General features: G+C 39.6%; 1 protein-coding gene across 2 annotated transcripts in view; it reads right to left on the bottom strand.

Moving 5' to 3' along the window:
• Positions 1 to 1,843: 1,843 nt before the first annotated feature.
• IPCEF1 (interaction protein for cytohesin exchange factors 1) overlaps positions 1,844 to 17,763 on the bottom strand; it is a 47,314-nt gene continuing 31,394 nt past the window's right edge. For both annotated transcript variants that reach the window (XM_026845140.1, XM_026845141.1), the window contains 2 exons: positions 10,641 to 10,831; positions 1,844 to 7,128 (listed from right to left, as the gene is read on the bottom strand). In XM_026845140.1, coding sequence (XP_026700941.1) covers positions 6,928 to 7,128; positions 10,641 to 10,831 — 392 coding nt within the window. In that variant the 3' untranslated portion in view covers positions 1,844 to 6,927. The remainder of the gene's footprint in view (positions 7,129 to 10,640; positions 10,832 to 17,763) is intronic.

The raw sequence follows: 17,763 nt of genomic DNA, 5'->3' as shown, positions 1-17,763 counted from the left end.
GCCAGACAGCATCTCCATTTTTACACCTGCAGCAAATGCTGTCACCTCACTGTAAAACTTGCCCAAATGTAGACTGAGATCATCACGCCTACAGCAGTAACACTTTTACTTCCCCTCTTACATATAAACCTGTAATTTTCTCCCTTGCTTGCTGTCTCGCTAACAGCCAGCAGGCTATGCTAAGGGATCAGTTTTCTCCATCAGAAAAAACGCTGAGACCCATTTGCAAGCTGTGTTTTCCCACCAGCAACGCGAGGATAACTAATGAGTCTGCCCGAGACTGACACAGCTCTGCCCAGAAGTGAAAAGATGAAAGATACACATTTCCCCATCAAAATAACAGAACATTTTGTCACCATGCACAGTATCCCATGTACTACCAAGGCTTCCAGCAGACAAATCTGAACATCCCCTAGTGACAACTAGGTCATTTCTTGAGCACAGGAAGATAATAGAGCAACTTCCCTCCTGACAGTAGGTACTTTCTTCCAGCAGTAAGAAACAGGCCATGATAATATGAGAAAAAGTATGACTGGGCCTTTCCAAAACATGGAAGTGATGAAACAGATGTCAGGAATGGCACCTTTGCCCTCTGTATTGCCAGGGAACATACTGACCGCAGGCTCACAGGTGTTGTCTGGAAGCCTGGTGAAGCCGAGCTGATTTCTTAAGCAGTCAAAAGACAAAGTCCAAATCATGATGAGCAATTGATTTCTATTCTTATAAAACTTTGGAACGGGTCAAGTTTTGTATTATCACAGGAGGGCATAAATCAAAAGCCAGAGGAAAATAAGAGGTGGTCAAAACCAATGAGTTGTGGTTTCATAGCTAGAGTAAATGGGTGCATGTATGGTGCTCCAGCCCCAGCCACTGCCTCTCTCATGCCTGCACCACCACCCCTGCGGCAGGAATGCCAGGAAGGAGCAGAATGAAACATAACATTGTTTTTTGTAAAGTTTGGCTTTCAGGCCCAGAAACAAAATATCTGGCCATGCATGAGGCTAAGATCACAGTAAACTCCGCATGAAAACCGTTCCCTCAGGTTGTTTTCACAACCATGTGATGCAGAGGGAAAAAAGGGAAATAATTACTTGATGAAAGTGAAGCTATAGGTTTGGGGGAAGCTGAGTCAAACTAAGCCTCTGCTCCTAAAAGGAAGAGATCCCCCTCTTCCCTCCCACTTATGCAGCTCTTCTGCTTCTGCCTACACAATCCAGCTCCCTCCCCTGTGATGACTCTGGCAGGCACAGAACCTCTCCATAAACCAACTTTATTCACCATCGCAGTAGATGACTCTCTGGCTTGCTATGTCTGTTCCTTGTTACCTGACTTGGCTGAACTGACAAGAGGTGCCAAATGATGAGCGGATTAGCCCGAGGCAAACAGTGTAGGGGACTGAGGGAAGAGAGGGGGATGGTGACTTTCTTCCTCCAGGGCAGCTGAGCCCTTAGACAAGCTCATTTCTTAGGAAACATGCTTTCACTGTGCTTCTATGAGGCTGGTCTCTCCATCTAAACTGAAACTCTTTTGACAAAGATCCCCATAAAAAAAAAAAAAAAAATCCTTCCTTAAGTGTGATCACAGCAACCAGTTCAAGAGAAATAACTAATTTAACAGCAGTTTCAAAAATTACATTACCAACTAGTGGAAGACATTCCTCAGTTAAACCATTGTCTCTTCCTGGTTCCAGATTATTCAATTTAATAGTAATATTAGTCACAAGAGGAAATTGCTTGTTTAAACAACCAGAAAATCCTTATTTCATTATATAGTAGTAAACTGAAAAATCCACAGTGAAAAGTGAAAAGAAAAAAAAAAAAAGCCTGAGCAAAATATTCTCTCATTTCAGTGTTTAATTGACAAGTGCAAACATAAGACTCTCATTCTGCAAGATGTGTGTATCATTCCATTAAAATCAAGTCACATGTGTGGGCAACAAACAGTAAAAAGGCAGCGCTGGGTGAAAACATTGTGCTTTGAGTTTGAAACCAGTGAAAAAAAAAATAGACTTAGAAGATAAAATACCAAATTGAGATTCCATATACATTCATGATGTTGGAGGCCCCGTCCCTGCCTAACCAATATCCTTGCAAGTACTCCTCTGTGCATGGCTTTCCCTGTCTCCTCAAAGGGTGATGGAATAGACAGCCCCCACTCCTCCTTTTGGCCAGTCCTCAGCATTGAAAGCTTTGCACAAGAGCACTGCTATCAGCATGCACATATGGCATTCCACCAGGTAAAGTTTGCTAAACATTCGTAAACAAAGTGACTTACCTGAATCTTTGCTAGACTAGTACTAGTTTTTCTTCACATGAGAGTGGGAGACAAGTTTTCATATCCTCTTTTATTTATCTTTAGGTGGGAGAAGGTAAAACTGCCATAAGCAACTTCAAGAGTTAGAATAATTTGGGTAGGTCCTATGGCATCTAGGACACAGGGAGTGTTAGAGTTCACATGGCTCCTAAGCTGTGGTATGATGACTTAAGCTATTTACCCTATAGAAATGCCATACACCTACATCTTCAAAATGGACCTCATGTGGGCCAGGTGGGGTACATAAGCCTCAGACACTGTGGTAGGTACAGTGGTTTCCCAAAGAAATGGATTTTCTGCATTAAAGGCTGTGTCATCTAAAGTCAATCATTTCAAGGAATACATCAAGGTTGATGAACTACCAATGAATTATATGCATATTTCATTCTCAGCTTTCTGCCAACTTATAAACCACTCCCTCTGGATTTTTACCAGGAGGAAATAAATTAGAAAAATATTCATTTTTCCAGAGCAGACAAGTCTTGGAACTTCTCCCATAGCAAATATCAAGGAATGTAGTACTCTCCTCAACATCTGACAATCTTTTTTCAGTATTGAAATGCCTAGCTTTTGTGAAGCTTATCTCCCATTACCTTTATGCACAGAGACAAGAATTTCAGCCTCATTTTAGCTCAGAGCTTTTCAGTTCTGTTTTTCCTTTTCCTTTTTTAACTTCAATTTTTGTTTTAGTTAATAATGAAGCCAGTCCTTAAAAATGCAAGAATATGGCAGCTTGAAGCAGACCAAACTGGGATAAATCTTCAAGCTGTCAAGAAAAGGCTGACTGACATCTTAAAAGGTCTGCTGCTTTGAAATGCCCCACACAAAACAGGAAATACCACTTCGGCTCTGCTACTACAAGAAAACCACTTTGGCTTCCTGTTAACAGAAAGACATGTCTCATAAATTGAGTTAAACCCGAATCTCGTTGCAATTGGTCACTTTTGTACCACCAAACAAATAAAACAACAAAAAAAGCCCAACCCCCAAACTTCAGCCACAGAACATAAGAGTTTCTCACACAGAAGTATGTTTACATGGACTCCTTGCTTCTTTAAGAGTTAAAACATACAATTTTTTATATTATAACTGCAATACACATGTAAGCTTACAGGCTCGCACAATAGATGCAACATGCCCATAATTTTTCCTAGTTAGAAATAATTTTAAATTCTGAAATTCTACACAGTTTTAAATCAAATACTGCCTCTTTTCTTCCTCTCCCTCCTTGGCTGTCCCAAAACAGCCTTTTCTCTCAATATGAAGGTTTCCTCCAAAAATAAAATTATCTGAAAAAAAATGTAGCACATTATTTATTCCTGTTTATTCGTGCTTCAGATGAAACCCGGTATTGAGTAAATAATCAGAACTAGATGCAGAAACAATTCACAGTCTCCATATGAAATCTCTCCTGTCTTACGAAAAGTGATCCCACCTCATTCTGGTAGCTCATGAGATCTACACCACCAAACCAGAGAAATCTGATTTCCAGAAAAGCCACCAGAAACAAGCTGCAGAAACAGCTGAAATTAGACATTGTCATTAGTTACTCCAAAATCTGCAAAGCCAGACTGATTGCTCCAATACCAAAAGGCTTTACTGACAAAGGAATAGTTGCGCACATGCACCCGTCCATGCGCACACACTTTCTCATGAAAAAGTACAGAAAACAAGTCCCGTGAGGCAGATAGCTAAAGACTTTTGGACGCTCACTAGGGATGCACAGTTTTTTTATGTTATGAGTCAATAGTGCAGGCCTTCCAAATTCAGACCGACAGATACTGTTTACCCCAAGTATCACTGAATGGAGCAGAGAGTTGTCCAAGTTTCTCCAGCCGAGGTGGCTCCCTGCTGCGTTCACTGGCTGTAGCTGTCTGCTTGTGCACACTTATGTCTCCAATTGTAGCTGTGCAGCCCATTGCGATAAATCCAGCACCAAGGGGAAACTGTCATATTAATTAGCAATGTTGGAAAATTAATCCTGTTTTACTACAATTTTCACTTCACATTTCTCATGTTTTCCACTTGTCTAAATAATAGCTGAAGAGAATGGAGATAGACCCCCAGCGCTGCACTTGCATAAAATCCATATATTTGTTTTCTTGAACACACAGAAATTTGTTAAAATAATGACTGCATTAAAGAACACCATTCAAGAATTTTCTGTTCGTTTCTAAGAGGGTGATACAGACCATACTCAGCAGGTTTCCAAAACCTCAGTTGTTCAACAGTAAGTATCTACTGACCATCTGAAAGTAATTTAAAAGCTGTTTTAGGCTATGTAATCTATCAAAACCAATAGTAGAGTTTGAGCAGTCCAAGGACATTTGTCTATATATTTGGGAAACCTGTTTTGTATATGCTTATACAAGCACAGTGTGAAAAGAGCCAACACAGCATGTGCAGGCCACACAGTGCTTTCCTTTGTATAGTGCAAATCTATTTCAGCAAATGGAGTTGACTAGATCTTTTCTGAGAACTACAAGGCACTGACTTGTCTGGCCCTGTTCAACAGACCACTTAAGCATGTGCTTTTTTTTTAAGATCTAAGATGCTTTTGAAGAAAAATGGTGTTTGGTGTTTACACACTGTTTTATGAGAAACTTGCACTTGGGAGAGAAAAATGTACATGCAATTTGACATCCATTAATTATCAGTTATTTAGCACCAGCAGACTAGCCCCAATTATTAAGTCCTGACCCAATATCAGTCCTTATCCTCACACTCGTAAACCCTTTTATACCTGAGGCAGTAACACTATCCCCAAGTATAGCATTCAACCAGTCACCATTTCCCCTGACGCTCTCCTGTTAAAGCCTATATCAAAGGAGCCTACATTTTTCCTTCTATTTCCCCTTTCTTATAGCTTATCATCTGCTCCTCAGTTCTCACACTCAACACAGCCTTAACTGCCATTTTTTTGATGCATTGGGACATAATTCCATGTCTCAATTTTAAAAGGAAAGCTGCTGAATGTTAAAAATGCAGTATCAAGAGTCAAACTTATCACTACACAGGTGGAAAAGATTTCACATGTTCCCACTAACACTATTAACTTTTGTTTTCTCAGTCAAGCTATGATAAAACACATAATGTATAAAGACAGGTGCATCTGTAAAGTGTATTTTCATTTAAAAGATAAACTGTGTTGAAAACTAATGACAAAGAATACCATTACGAAATAGCCAACAGAAGGGCTGATTGCCACAGTTCCTGCAGTGGCATTAATTTGAGAATGGTGGACTAATTCTTCCTTTTAAAAATTCAGCACTCTGCAAAGTTCCTCATACTTGTACACATGCAAAAGATGGGAGGGCAAAAACCCCAAACCTTGTACTGAGGACATTGAAGGCAAGAAGTTATGATCCTCCAACAAAACCCCTAACATACTTATTTTTATTTGCCCAAAGGGAAATCTTGAAACTTTCTAGAAAACTTATTTTCCTGCCCTGAAGATTTTCTTCATCTAAAACTCAAAGCTAGAAAAACAGAAGAAGAAGTTACAGCAGATGTCCCAGTGTAGCTTCAGTTGTAGAGCTATTATTGTGATTCATAATGGAACAAAAAACATAGAGGCATTCCAAGTCAACCTGTAAGCATTCTCATTGGGGCAGGTCTGGTCCATATGTGCCTATCTACATTAGGAAATTCAGCATATATAAATATATAAATAAAACATATATACAGTACATAGTCACATTCATATAAGCCATAAAATTACATATATTTACAAAAATATATGCAGCTATGTTTTACACTTTCAGGTCCACATCAGGAATTGAATTATTTAGCTTCTGTCTTGTGAACTTGATCACCTTCCTAAGTAGGAATCTGGGATGAACTTGTACCTTATATATTCACAGCTGTCAAAAATTAGACAGAAAATAATCTTCCAAGGAATTCTACCAAATCAGTAAGAAAAGCTGATACTTGTTGAAGCATTAGCTGCCTCACAGAAAATTACATGTTAACAAACATTGAAAGACCTTCTCTTCATGTAGAAAGACAGTACCTTGGTCTGGTCCATAAATAAATTTCAAACTCATAAAGCATCAGGCAGAGCACAAACCAGGTGCCTGACAGCTGTCTGTAGTACAAACTCATGCATAATTACTATTTGTCTCAGTTTAAACGGGTAGAATGGTGAAAGTGAATGAATGTAGAGATGAAAATGCATACAGCAGGTTACCTTACAGGGTAAAAAGGTAGACTACATCCTGTCAATATTGTTCTAGCTTCCTTTTAACGGTAAGTTACGTGGTTAAAACAACTTCAATGATCTCACATTTATACAGTACATATTATACAGTTCTGTGACTTCCAAGAGCTAAGACATACTTAATTTACTTCTCCAAGGATGGAAAAACATTTCTTCACTGCTTCATAAAATAATCTTCTTAGGTATGCAGCCCAGGTTCAGGCATGTTTTTTTAATTTGGGGGATTCACCATTTTGACATGAGTTTTGCAAGAAGAACTAAAACTTGGGAGAAAAATTTGTTTTCCTTTCGAAGAACACTTGAACAAAAGCAATCCTCAAAATGCAGCAGTTTAAAGTGCTTGTATGTGAAGACCCGTGGGGAAAAATCTTGCCATGAACCATTGAACTATGGCCTCAGATAGCACTTTCAGTCATAGGCTGTGGAGTCATCTCTTGCTCCTCGCTATTCTCTGTGGACATGTCCTGGACCTCCTGCTGCTGATAAATGTCTTGGACCAACATGATGTTTGTGTTTCTCCACTCTCTGTACTTCATTGCTGTCAGTTTTGGGTCCTCTAGCAACTGGTTAATTGTAGCCAGGTCATGTTCCTTACACTAGGAAGAGAACAAGTGGTTATTTCCCACAGAAACTGTCAAGCTCATTGTCCATAAAAAAAACACTCCAGGAACCTTAGAAAACCATGTCACAAGGAGATGACCAATTATCCACCCTCCTGGCAACATGTTTCCATTTTTAGAAAGGAGATCATCCAAGTTAAGTCCACAGCAGAAATTCATCCCAGTTGAAGGCAAGGTTATGATTTCATATAGATTTTATAGTTTGTATGTTTCTTAGCAAAACTTGATGAGAGAGGATTCATGTGAAAATTAGACATCATTATGCTGTCTCACCACAAGTTAGCATGTGCATGAAACTAGACACAACAGCATTTATTTCTGTAATTCACACCAGTTCCAACTTTCTCAAAAAAATACTTATTCCCAGGCCACACTATAAAGGTCTCTTTTCTGGGAGCTAGACAGAAAATCATTTTAGATATAACCTGTACAATGGCAGTAGAGTGGCTAGAGCACATGTGGATGCTAATACATCTATTGACAGCTACTACTACTAAATTTGGTCTCTACGTTTACACAAGAGCAGCTCAGACCATATACTGCAGGCACCCTGGTTCAATTGTAAGTTATGAACAGCCACAGATATAGGGATGCTGAGACCCTTTATGTCACAGAATCACAGAATGCTTGAGGTTGGAAGGGACCTTTGGAAGTCATGTGATCCAATCCCCTTCCTCAAGCAGAGCCACTTAGAGCCGGCTGTCTAGGACCATATCCAGGCAGCTTTTGAATATCTCTAAGGCTGGAAGACTCCACAGCCTCTCTGAGCAACCTGTGCCAGTGCTCAATCAACCCTCACAGTAAAAAAGTGTTTCTTGATGTTCCGAGGGAACCTCCCATGTTTCTGTCCCCTGCTTCTGGTTCTACCACTGAGCACCACTGAGAACAGCCTGGCTCTGTCTTCTTTACATCCTCCCTTTAGATACTTATGTTCATTGATGTCCTCACATTTTCTGACACGGAGAACCACTTTGCTTTTCCAGCCCTTATTGCCTATCCATGCAGTGGACCACAGGATAGAGAAGCCCTAGTTAGCATCTACAGTTTCTTAATGGAGGCACCATGCTGCACTAACAAACCTTTACTGCTTTTGCCTGGCTCCATCCCCCCACCCCCACCCCAGTCTGTGTGTAAAAGCAATGGAATAGTTCTAAGCATTTTCTCCTACTGCCACCAGCTTCATCATGCCTGAGGACACTCTATGCTAGTGGCTGCCTTGAAAACACCTTGAAAATACTCCCACACATTGACGACACTTCCTGATAGTAGCAATAGACTGCTTACACATCCATATCTCACTACTACTATAATGAACTATCAACTACTCTAATCCCTGTGATGCCCGAGCTGCTTTTTAAACACAAATACTTGTTCAACTGTTGGCTTACACAGGTCCTACCCTAAAGACCTAGCTAGCATCAGTCCTTGGAAGAATGCTTCTGAATTCGATGCAGAGATATGCGTAGTTAGCTTAAGAGAAGAAGAGCTGATAGGGAGGTAGGAGGGAGAGAAAAGGTTTTGCAGTGGAAGACCTCGGTGGCAAAAAGCCATGACATGGAATTTTTCCTGTACCACTAAATTTATTTCTCACATCCATTAAGCCTATGATGCATTTGCGCACAGCTTTCTTCTATTCCAAACGATCCAAAGTATGTTTTGTTAATGATATATTGTGGCAGCAACATTAATCCATTTTAAAGATGTGGAGTCAAAAGTCTAAAATTAAAATTGCACTGAATTTTGCTCATATAACTTCTAAAACTACTAGGGGTTTAATTAAAACAGAGTAAATATGGATCAGATGCAAAACTTCCCTGATTTTTAAATTTCCAATAGATCATTTCCAATTGCCTCATGTCTCATGTTAGACATTAAGAAAATTGACTTTAAAAGCACATAATCCCACTGATGCAAAGAATATAGCACTTTACCACTGCAGGCATTTGCCTTTCAGACAGGCTAACTTAACCACTGCTGTGTATAAAACTCTCTTTGTGTCTGTGAGAAAATGTCTGTGCTGTATTTGTCTTGTCAATACTCCAGTTTCTTAGATTGAAGAAAGCAAAAAGAGATCAACACATTTTATACATTATGAACACTCCAAAAGTGATTTTTCCATATTAAATACAAGTGTTAGACAAGCCTATGGTTATAAACACTGTTAATCATAATTTATATAATACACCCATACTAAACCAATGCAAAGCTGTCCTCCTTGCTCATGTCTGGCAGTAAGGCTTCCATTCAGCTCTGTACTAGTGAGGTTGATTGTCCACAAGATACAACTCTATTTTGTACTAACTGGTTCTTAGATTTATCAGGGAGGCTCCTATCAGGGAAAACTGCCATATGTTTCTATATTTAGCTTCCTGTCCCATAAAATAGGCATACTTTTTAAACTAACTTTCTTGTTAGTGGTGAGCTTACTTTATCACTGATGCAGATGAATACTGCTATAGTCAGTACCACATCACTGAAAACTCTGTGATACTGAGGAGAGACTCTACCAGGTCTCATACTGAGCCATCAAGAATGCCTCTATTCCCACTTGTCTTCTCAACTGTATGTTCAGGAATTTTAACACAGGCCCAGGTGTCAAAGCCAAGCCTCCCATCACAACTAATAATCGAATCAATGACTCTGCTAGTAGGAGAAGTTTTTACGTGCATTTCTCCAGCTTACAATGCCTGAAGCCAAACACACACGCTTGAAACACTCAATTCCTGCTTCTAATGCATACAAAAAGAAACAAATGAAGCCCCAGGTTTACGTTTATTCTTTCTTCTCCTTACAGTTTAAATGCTATGGTTAAGCTTTCTGTTTCCCTCAGTACCATTCAGAAGCAGGCTTTGAAATCCCATGACACTTGATGCTGGCGAGTAAACAGCCTCATAAATCCCCATATTCCAGACAGATTTACTGGCCCTTTCACAGAATGTCCTCTGAACCCCTCCACCCCTCCAGTTCATGATACATATCCAACATAAAAGCAGGATGCTTTTGTTATTAAAAATATTTTAGTTACAGGAGGTCTTTACAATAGCTTTGGCATATCCTGTACATTCTGCAATAATCACATAAGGAAAACTTTTTTTTGGCTCAGGGTCATTTTCATGTCCTTTAGCATCAGCTTACTTTGTCTGCTTTTTCTTTTTTAAGGCTACTCTGTTTAGTGCATTCAGCTGAGTTTGCAAGTTTTCCAGCTAACTAAGAGAAGCTTTCTTTATTAAATTTTGCAAATGGTCTGGAACTTCTGCAAGAAGAGTCCCCTCTGAACTATTGCCTCTGCTTCCAGTTCAAATTGAACAACAAAACACAGATCAGTATTCAGAATGATGTAGAAAACAATTTTAAAAACTTAACCAAATTCTCTGGGGCTTTAAGTAAATATGTAATTAGAGTGTGGCTGAAGTCTAGGCTTACTTCTTTTTTCCAGTCAAGTTGTCTCTTTCTCTCAGGCTTTCCCTTGGCTAGTTCTGTGACCTCACCTTTAACGTGCTGTTCAGCATTCGAATTTGGTGGAGTTTCTCATTAATGGAGGGGTTTTTGCTGCGTTTGATAAATGACTTTCTAAGCTCCTTCTTTGTTGACAGCCGACGATCACCAATGGGAGACAGGCTTGCTTGTTCTAATGACTTGTAAAGTCGCTCCATCTCATCATCATCACATTTTTCCTGATCTGTAAAGAAAAGAATAAATTGGGTATGAGAACATGAATGTGGCAGCAGAGAGCAGAAATGTGAATTTTAACCATCAGGAAGGTTCTTAGCCAAGTCAAAAAGTAATGGTAATTAGAGTTAAAACCAAGGGCAATTTTTAGGGTAATTTATAGGGAAATAATGCACATGAGAAAGACATAAAAACATTTGAGTTTGGTAATAAGAATCAGGTCATGATCCAAACAGATACAAGCATGTATTTCCACAGATAGAGTGCTGCTTTAATGCTCCGAATATATCACAGACATTGAACAACTGTCAGTAATGCTACACTTGAATGAAAACAACTTTGATAGCACCTATAACTATTCACCCTTCCCTGCATGCTGCACACAGTGAATTATGGTTCTACCTGGCAACTCACAGGTCAAATTCTATTTGGTGTACCAGTTCACAGACTGCAACACAGAATTTGCTTGTGGTGCCTAACAATAAAGCCTTGTTTATCTCCACCTTAATTATTCTGATGGCTCCCAAGCTGCAGCACCATCTTCCATGACAGGACATAAAAGGAAAAGCTAGTAAACAGCTGAGAATGAAATAGCATAAAACAAGATAAAAATTGAACCAAAGACATTTTTCAGAATAAAACAAACACTGTATCAGGCATATATAGGGGCGTTTTGGCAGAAGGCCATTTTCATCAACAGACTGTGCAACTCAATTCTTGTTCCTCAGTCTACACTACAAGCTTTTCTACTTCAGTGTTTGCTAAAGGAAAAACAGTTACTGCTGTGTTCAGGGTGCTAAGGAGTCCCTCAAGATCCACTGGGATAACATCTGTGTTTATTTCACCGGCGACAACAGTGGTAGTTCTTCTCAAATGCTGTCCTCCATGTGCCGGTTGAACTGGATGGGCACTTTTTCCTTTTAATGAAAAGTTAAACATTGACTTTTCTAAATCATCTTCAGTCCACAAACATTTTCTGAACAAAAGGAGGAAGTTCTTTTGCTCACTCATGCTGCAGCCAAAAGACTTCTTCAACATGTCAGCACATTTATGAGGCTGCTCCTTATCTTTTACATGTTTTTAAAAGTACAACATCCTCCTACAACGCTGTTCTTTCTAAATATATAGGTTACAAGAAAGGTTTATGATATGCTACAAATATTTGCCTTCACTGTGTTGCTGGCCTTTTTTTCACTACTTTGTGATTATAAGAAGCCTGCTGTAACTTGACAAGAACTAAATATAGCTTCCAACATTAGTACAGTGCTTGGGGGAGGAAAATGAGAACCGTTGTATATTTAACAAGCTGTGGGAAATAGAAAAAAAATGGAAGCGTAAGGCATAATACACGGCAGTAGTATTTCCTGGAAAATGTCAGCTTATGCCATGAGGCTTGTAATCATAACTAGCTTCCTGCCTACTTTCCTGGGATGAAGCAGCTGGTTGCTCCATTATCCAGTTCCTGCACAGGACTGGGTCAGCTCTAATGTAGACATCACGCATCACGACTGTGCACAGTATCACTTTGAGCGATAAATTGACCTTTATCAGATATCCAAGAAAGAGTATATAAGAAGAAAAAAATTGCATTGATACTGTCCAGCAACTTTAAAAAATAGTCAAGCCATGGGGGACATAAGGTGCGTGCTCCAGATACGTTTTGAAGCTAACTCATGATGCTCTTCAGTGTCCTAAAGAGGTCACAAAACAGCAAGCATGAGAAAACACCCTCAACTGAACACTCTTCTTGCTAAGTATTCTAGTATCTTCCATGCACTTGTGGGTGAATGTAAGGAGGACAGTAATACTCAGCACAGGAAAAGATGAAGCCAAAGTCAGAAAAGCCCAGCAAAAGGCTCCCAGATGATACACTTGACCAGCAGTGTGCATTCAGCTCCTGTATTCTTTCAAGTTTGTAACCTTAAAATCCTCTCTTATTTCTTATTCTTCCACCACTCCCACACACAAAGGACTGATCAGGGTCAGCTAAATCCAGAGGGAAAGGAGCATGCTGGATTCTTCAGACTGGGTAGACAAAGGGAGTGACAGTACACCACCTAAATGGAATTTCAGGAAACATTTGGAAAACAAGGGTGAATGAAATCTACAGGCTGTGTAGAGCCACATATGAGGTATACAGTACTTGTCTCCGTCTTTGTTTACACTGATCAACAGTGAACTTCTACAACAGTTAAAAAATACCAAAACAGTATCTTAATACTGTGCTTTTGCATAGAATCAGATACTGCTGTTGACAGATTATGTCTGCCAATAGATGTCTATAAATTGAGGCTAGACTGTCTGATACCTATCTGGACTTTTACCTTCAATGTCCTGAGTTCCCCTGAGCCAAGCTCAGAGAGAAAAAGCCCATGTTTTGCAGGCTTGAAGCTGCCACTGAACACGCTAGCTTGATGCTGTAAATCTGAAAGGGGGAGAGGTAATGGAGGAAGGGAAGAGGCATTATGTCTAGCAATCAATTAACAAGCCCAATAAAATGATCTGTGATAAGAAAATAGATTTTTCTTCACACACTGGTGCATTACGTTATTTCACAAGCCTCTTAATGCCACAAAAGTAAACAAAGAAAACACTACCTGAAGTGTGCTTGCTTGTTTTTCCCACAAAACACCTGAGAGAAAATTAAGGTTGAATAATAGAGATAAAGCAATGTGACTCAAGGCTTAAGCACAGACTGGACTTTTTCTCTAGATTCAAACATTCACAGCACATGTTTCCAGAACTTGGTATTGCTTAATTCCCTTGCATCCGGAGTCAGAGCACTGACCTGCAGATGAGCAAGTCTGCAGCAGAAGCCCAGGCATTCAGCAGTTCTGTATTATCAGGTTTCAGTGATTTGGATTCCTCCTATGAGACCTGGGCTGTCTAGACTGTACTACTGAATTGTTACAAAATATTTGCTTTCCATCACAAAGTAAAAATTTATGCAAAAAGCATATAGTACATAAGCTCAGGCCCTGATGGAAAAATGAACAGATTGTCTGTATCAGCCTCCCAAAGATAAATGTACCATCCCTACTCTGAGCTTTGTTAGCCTCTGAAGGTTTATAATGATGGATATATTTCGCTAGCAAAAATTTTTAACGTGACAGGTTAGGACCCGCTAGTTGGTGGGAGTGAGTCCTTCCGGTGAGGTCACACAGCTAACACCAGGCACAGCCAAAAACACTTCAAAATATAATATTATAAGTTATCTCTTCCACCAGTACCCTTCAAGCTAAGCACTTTCTGTCTCAGGCATGCAAGTTAGGAAACTGAAATGCTACTACAGCACTTCTTTACCTCATCCTATTTTAAAGATAAAATGCATACATTTTTCTCTCAGAACCTACTCCATGATTAGTGGTAAGGAACAAACAGCAAGAGTGAAGGATATTATACATTGTGTGCATTTATGAGCATGTACATGCACAGAGGGGAACATGTGCATTGTGTCCTTTTCCCTTCCCTTGACAGGATTAACTACAAGCAATTCTGCTGAGTGATGTCACTGGAAGGATCAGTCTTCCTGGGATGCTGCACCATGCCCTTCATTCACAAGCCTTGCAGCCTGCTAAATCTTCATAGCGCTTTTGAAGAAATTCTGTAGCATTGTATAGCTCTTTTGACTTTGTCAGACTCCACAGTGGGGAAAGTGGAAAAGAACCAATGTTGAACTAAGGAAAAGAGAAGTTCTGCCCTGAGATATTTTAGTGTTCAAGAGAAAGATACCTCTAGGTTGGGGTGAGGAAATTAAAGTAGTATTTCAGACAAGTCAGAAATTCTGACAAATTCTGTTTCAGGAGAAGTAAAACACAATTCTGTGGCTCGGTGCCGCTTACCTGGAATTTCCCTCTAACTGACAGGAGATATCACAGACAAGAGCAAGCTGCCAAAGGTTCAACACTCCAGCTCTTCACCTCCTCAATTTTCAGCTTCCACTTTCCTGTCGGCCAACTTGCCACAGGTGGGAGACATTAAGGTATTGAGACTCCCCACCTTGCAGCAGCCCTGCAGGATCCTGCCTGAAATCTCAACTTTAATGGTCTTTAAGCCTACAAACGTGAAATTATCCAGAACTTTTCAAAAGGCAGCTGTGAAAAATCAAGCTGATTGTTTCCCAGCAGTAAAGATATAGAAATTGGCAATGTTTGGCAGAAAGAACATTTTGCATTGAAAACCACAACCAACAGAATGTATCTTGCAAAATCTGAGATGAAAGGTAAATACTTGTTCTCCCTTTCTCTAGCTGAGATGTCACAGCTCTCCAACTGTGTATTAATCCCAGGGGAAAAAAAAAAAAAATCTGCTTCTTCCTCTCGTCTTTGCTACTCTTATGAACTTCTTGTAGCTGTGCCAGCACCTCTATTTCTGATTCTGCCAAACCTTTTTATACCAATGGGACAACATATACGCCCAGGCTGGAGAGAGCAAAGGAAAAAAAAAAGCATAATCTGCTTTTGCCCTTACCTACCTACTCATCCCCCTCCTCCCCATCCCTCTTCCATTGTGGTAGTAAAGTTTTCAATAGGAATATGATGACACCTTGAGGAAATCACATTTTCCACATAACTACAGAACAGAAAAGACAGGAAATATTTAATTAGGTAGGCATAGCTTAGGCAAACTCCTCACTGACAAATGCAGAACTAAAGGTAGGAGAGAGTGGTAGAAAATAACAGGAAAAATATGTTACCGCCAACAGTTAGATGCTCTTGACTATAACAGTATACTGGACTCAACAGTGAGGGATGGCATTTTAACAAACCGACTGAACTACAAACACCACAAATAAGTTATCTCTTTTTCAGAGGTTTCAGAAAACCATAACACCATACTTTTCACTGTGATTTCTAAAGCCTTTTTGATGAGAAACAAAATAACCACACACAGTTTTTTCTCTACACAGTTGTTCTCACCATAGGCACACTTCTTGGCTAGTCTCAGCCACGATCTAACCGTTTTCTGTAACTTTTGCAGAAGGAACAAAGGGGCCAGAGCACACCAGAGGATCTGTTCTGGCTATTACTGGCACAGGCAGACTCCAGAGGGGAAGAGGATGTCAGTTCTGAGAAAAGAAGGAATTGAATGCATCCAGATCCTGTTTAACCAACTCATTCCCACAAAACTAACCCAAATAAAATTGAACTGGCATTTGAAAAGCTTTCTGGTTTTTTTCAAAATATCACCACACACCAGATCTTCTACCAGTTACTGTGAGCTAAGGTAAAATAAATAAACCAGAAGTCGTAGCATAAGAATTCCTTGCCAAAATGTATTAACTTCACATTATCATAAACCCCTCAGAAAAATGAAAGGAAGAAGGATGTTATTGCTATAGTAGATGATCTCTAAATAAATACAAAGACACATTCTTGTTCTCTTATATTAATCTCTCAGTTTCTACAGCTTCCTTTTTTTATCATAGTTTTTGATTATGATGGTGGTGGCTCATAATCAGATACTTTTTGTTCCAGTGGTTGCCAGAGAAATACAAAGGATAGAGTTTGACTGTAGGGTGTGTCTAGCTGTCCCGGACAGGGCAAGGCCAGCTTCTGGATACAGAGCACGTAGTCAGATAAATGTTTGTATTCTCAAGTGTTTCTTGTTTACCTTTTGGTTTCTTTGTATCACAGGCAGCTTTGAATCCTTTGTCACTGTGCATGTAGCAAGCTACAACATAGAAATATTAAATAATACCACAAAATAAATGGAAATGTAATGCTGATCTTTCAAAAGATAAAAACGTTAAACTCCTTTTTTGTATCTTTGTATTACTCTCCGGTATGTAACCTCTCCCCAGTAATCAAGCTCTGAGAATTAAGGCTGAGAATGGTCATAACACCACTGAGAGTGGTGTCATTAAAAATATCATATGGCACAGCTCCTTGCACAAAACACAGCTGCTTAGCAGATTTAGTTTAAGAATTTTAACTGAGAAAATAATCCATGATCATTTAGTTGAACCTGTAGTTTCTCTTACGAAGATTCAACTATTTATCTCTGAGAAACTTTTATTTCATTGTTTAACTCATCACTGACACTCCTCCAATGCTTTTGTATTTTCATGTTAAGCTCTTCTCACAAAGCCACAGCTACTCTTTCTTCCTTCCAGGTACTAACTTTTCTCACATTAGCCTTCATTTCTGACTTTTGCCAACAAAAATGCTCTTCAGTTCTTGTAAACATTCACCTCAGCTCTAGGCAGCTATCAGCTACAGCCAGAAATTCCTCATGGGGTTTCACTACACAGATGTGTCCACAAAGAGAGTGTGTGACAGGTTTTTTCTATCCTCACAAAGAGAAGGAGAGAGCATGGACACACATGAAGGCTCTGTGGGGAGTGGGTTGAGAAGACCACATAGTTGTTCTGACAACAGCAGGGCTGGCTTTCTGCACACAGGACATGTGCTTTCAGGACAGATGCCAATGAAAGATGGACCTGTCTCCTTCTAGACAGTCTCATTACTCTGAAACATGATGAGCTCTCAGAAATGCACTATTCTGAAGCACTGTAAAACAAATAAGGACTGCACTGAGGTATGCATTCTTGTCTGGCAAGAGATAACAGAGGTATTCTTACTAGTTATTGTAAATCATGAAGTTATGTGGCTAGCTTTTACGCCATAATCTGGATTCATCTCACAGTATTTGTGCACATCCTTATCAACTAGCTGGAAGGGGAATTCTTGGGGCATAAGACACAGAACCAGAATTGCATCCTTTTTCATAACTTTCATTTGGAACTGAATTGCTAGTTTACGTTAGTCCTTATTTTCCACCTCATTCTCAAATTAAAGTAGCTTCACTAATCTCCTCGCAAATTATTTCATTTATTTTTTTCAGTGGCCGTTGCAGGAGCAGGCCACACACACCAACACTCTCCATCCCCTCCCCATATTATGCAAACTGATAAAGGAAAGAAAAAATGTGTGTATGGTG

The sequence above is a fragment of the Athene cunicularia genome (assembly GCF_003259725.1).
Source record: "Athene cunicularia isolate RWA chromosome 3 unlocalized genomic scaffold, athCun1 chr3_part1, whole genome shotgun sequence".
NCBI lineage: Eukaryota > Metazoa > Chordata > Aves > Strigiformes > Strigidae > Athene > Athene cunicularia.
Note: the sequence above shows the minus strand (reverse complement) of the source record. Positions and strands in the feature narration are given on the sequence as shown.